The 4018-nt window shown below is 40.7% G+C and overlaps 1 protein-coding gene across 1 annotated transcript in view; it reads right to left on the bottom strand.

The window, feature by feature from the left end:
• Window positions 1-205: 205 nt before the first annotated feature.
• The window catches only part of CA7 (carbonic anhydrase 7), a 9834-nt gene continuing 6021 nt past the window's right edge, over window positions 206-4018 (bottom strand). Inside the window, exons 4-7 of the mRNA XM_057372673.1 lie at window positions 3637-3732; window positions 3333-3395; window positions 2161-2316; window positions 206-1926 (exon numbers count right to left, since the gene is read on the bottom strand). Of these exons, the coding sequence (XP_057228656.1) occupies window positions 1804-1926; window positions 2161-2316; window positions 3333-3395; window positions 3637-3732 (438 nt within the window). The 3' untranslated portion in view covers window positions 206-1803. The remainder of the gene's footprint in view (window positions 1927-2160; window positions 2317-3332; window positions 3396-3636; window positions 3733-4018) is intronic.

The following is a 4018-nucleotide window of genomic DNA, read 5'->3' as shown; positions in this document are numbered from 1 at the left end:
TYCACTGTAGTTTAGACAATGTTTCTCTAGAACTGAAGGTAAACAATCAAAGCATTCCTTGATGCAAAACAGATGCATCAGTTGAAAACATCAACTATCATTTCTGTTAATGAAAAGCCATACAAAATAGTGCTGTAAGTAGGGAGAGGTGACTCTTCTCAAAATAAAGGATGAAGATACCCACACAAGATTTTAACGTCTCCTTTATTTCATTTGTTAAACAAGTTAAGATACATTAAATAGAGTTTCTGCAATACCAGTTTGCATTACTAGCAAAGTTACATTCATAATAGCTAAAACAGCTGCATTTTGTAAGGATTGCCTTTAGCATCTGCTGGATAAGAATCTCACATCTAAAACAATGCTGAATTAGCCCTCACAACAGCCTTGTGAGGTAGAGGTCAGCGTTACCCTCTTTTTACATAAGAGGAAACCGAGAAACAAAGTTTCAGGTCAGTGTACCAGAAAAATCATAGAGCTGAGGAGCAAAATTTTTCTTCCATTTCTCGCACTGTGCTCCACATCTCGTATCTTCCTTCCTTTGAGAAAGGGGAGCAGCCACAGCAGCTGCTGTCCTTCCTTGTCCCTGCTTCCCTTGGCTTTGTACATCTTTGATTTCTCCATCTCAGCTGATGAAAAGTGATCAACACCAGCCATTTCTGCCTGAACTCTACAGACAGAACAGGCCATYTGAAGCCTACAATTGAAGGAACTGGAAATGCACTGTGGGTAACCACAGAGAACATCACAGTATTGAGGACCAGAGTCAGAATTTCGTTATGAAGCTGCAGAACCAACACGTGGCTTTTCTAAAGCAACTTTTGCAGAGGTAAAAGGGCTGAGGAGGGCTGAAGCCTGATGGGACCATCCTTGCCAGACAACCCTGGGGCAGGGAGGGTCTGCACAGCAGTGCACACTCATTGCAGACAAGATCTACCCATGTTAGGTCCCTAAAGTAAACMAAATACCTGCTTTCTGTAGGGCAGACACTGAAGGAGGTCATATTGCAGARCATTATCACTTCACTGAGGTAGAATTTGAGCAACTGAGGACCACAAAACACACCTGGATCACTGCAGATGGACTCTACAACCAGAGCCTGATACTGTGGTCCTGTGTTCTGCATGGGCTGAAAGGACAAATACATAAATAAYACTGTGCAGTAAAGGGCTCTGCTTTTCCACACAGCAGATCATTGTYATTTKCATGAGAAGATAGCATCTTAGAACWGGAGATTTAAAATATATATCTAGTTTTCATACCAGATCCTACTTAAGGCAAGTAAARAACTTTTTTCTAGTGCTACTCATGCACTCTGTGTCATCAGGCAGCAAGAGTACAGTGAAAGCAATCTTTAAATCAGAGCTCAGCAAATGCTAACAACAGATCAGTAATGTAAATTTCAGTCTAATATATCCAAAATTCTTGGTTACTGTTTTCTCATGTATTTAAAGAGACAAGTAGAAGTTGCAGCCATCAACACTAGTAGATCACTACATAATTTCCCATTTTCTATCAAGTTGGATTTTAATTTCATTTTCTAGAGTTTCAGGTCTTGGATAGCTGCATGAATTAGGTTGTTATCCCTTATATTAAATACTGCTGGTTAAAAATAGCCCATTTCTCCAAAGAATGAGCACTTCAAATAAAAGAGAAAGCCAGAAGATTGTCCCCCTCCAAGCAGATGGTTCATGGAAATGCCTGTCTTGTGTGTTCCAGGAGTGGTCTAAAGACCAGCGCTTCTGTTTACAGTACCTCACATGTGGAAGCTCTTGGATATCTCAGGACCATTTTCAGTTTCCTTCAGGCCTTGAAGGAAGCTCGAACAATTCTCCCCTTCAGAGGTTGAGGGGGGCGAAAATTATTGGCCATTTGGATCCTCTGGTCTTCCTCCCCGGTGAAGAGCAGCATGCGGAATTTCTCCAGCTGGAAATTCAGAGAAAACAAKTCACTGCTTAAGGGGCAATCAACAGTAATGTTTTTTAAAAAGGACTAAAAGGRAGTACTCAGTACATTTTAATCAGTTAAGGGAGCAGGTTCAAGTAAAGCTCCCAGAGAATACCAACAGAAAATAACGGAAGCACTGTGAAATCAAAACAGTCATTGCCTGCTTATCCAGCATTGGATCCTACAAGAACTGAGAAAGCATCAGAAGTTTACCTGTTTCACAGAGATTCTGATGGGCTCTTTCAGCACTATCCATGTCACACTCTCATTAAGGGGTGGGGTTGTCAGAGAACCGAGGTATGTCCAATAATCTAGACTCAAGGGCAGGAGACATTTAGGGTTGAAGCCTCTAAACTGAGCTTTTGTTCCCTGGGGAAAAAAAATTGACTTGAAATTTATCCTTTTACTTTTAAGTGCAGGATAAATAACTTTTTGAAAGACAAAATCAATGTAAAAKTAACATTAAAAATAGGGGAAAGGAGAAGCCTGTAAAGGTTTGGCTGCCTTATAACAACTGTTAACCAAAAGCAGCATGGCAAGTGTGATGCCTAATGCTGGCTGACTGGACTCTGAGGTCTTGCTCTATTGTCTCTAACAAAATTCACCTCTTGTCACAAACGTACTAAAAATAATGCAGGAGGTGTGTTCTGTATAAAATGTTCAGTGTGGGCTATAGATAATTTCATGGCAGAATTCCTTGTCTCACTACTTGCTATTTTCTATTCTTCTCGTCTATTTTAGAAGAAAATTTAAATCCTRTAGTCACTGTCTGCTATGGTAAATACCAGCTTTAAAAATTAGAGGAAGCCTTAAAATTAGATGAAGTCTAAAATTAGAGGAAGGTGGATTGATAGAAGAAGGGAGATCAACCAATAGAAGAATAGAAGAAGGTGCTGCCWAAAGCAGTAATTGCCTGAAGTACCACAGTCTGGAACCAAATTCTTCAGCCCATAGGAGCATCCAAAAGGGTCTCAGTCACTCAGAGAACACTTCAGGAACAGACTAACTCTGGGTCTGAGTGAGATTGCTGCAGAGCTCTGTCAGGAACAAAGGCAGACAGGCAGCTTCCACTTGTTCCAGACTAGACTCCATGGAAAAGGATTATTTTGCTGAGTACAAGAGCTGAGCCTCAGCGGTCATGGAGCTATTGATTTTAGATTTTTTGGGAAAGGCAGAACCTCTGGATGACCAGTGGGGTCAGCACAGCCTTGTTAGGCATCTCAGATAAGGAACTATGGAGGGGAAGAAGAAATTATAACTACAGTGATCTTCTAGTTCTGGGAGGATCTGTGTGTGTGGGATTTTTCATTTTTGTCTCAAACATATACAACAGCATGATTTTTAAAGGATATCCCAAAAACAAATTGAAAGAGCTGAGAACTTACTTTAAATTTTACCATATACAAAGCATCAGTGAGTCTGTTCATACTGGCATGCTCTTTTCCAATCTAAAATTATGAAATAGACAGGTTAAATAAGAAGGACCGCAACCATGCTTTGAATAGTAGCTGTTTTCTTACCCAAGTCTTAACATTCCTACCWAAGTTTATCAGCAGTTTGCAGAGCATTAATGCTTCCAGTACATCATCTGTTTCCCTTAAGCACTTCTTAAATATGTGGCATGGTCCTCAAACACTTCACAGCATAATGTTTTTCATCATGTAAACATGCTATTTTTGCAATTCTTACCTCCAAGAAAACACCAACTACTGCCAAGCCATCTGGAGCTGCTGCTGCCTCTCCAAATGTTGTATATTTTCTGGCATTCCAATGAACTAAGTGGAGCTTTAAAGAAAAATAACAAATCAGAATTAAATTAGTGATAGAAGTTGTGAGTGTGGTTTCTYCATTGACAGCACGAACAGCTGTTCATAACAAAGGTTTTTTGTCAAAGGCATTGTTGGAAATATGAAGTTCAACCTTTTGGACAGGTCCATAAGTGTGGGCAGGCACTRGGCACATTCTCTCACAGCCCACAGTGGAGTGGCAGGCCAGACTCTGGGAGTGGGAGGGTACAGGGGTGGCTTCTGTGAGAAACTGCCAGAAGCTTCCCCAGCTCGTGATCACAAGG

This window comes from Malurus melanocephalus, unplaced genomic scaffold (assembly GCF_030028575.1).
Source record: "Malurus melanocephalus ecotype Western Australia unplaced genomic scaffold, MMel_1.1 scaffold_176, whole genome shotgun sequence".
NCBI classification, from domain to species: Eukaryota; Metazoa; Chordata; class Aves; order Passeriformes; family Maluridae; genus Malurus; species Malurus melanocephalus.
This window is presented reverse-complemented; position numbering and strand designations above follow the sequence as displayed.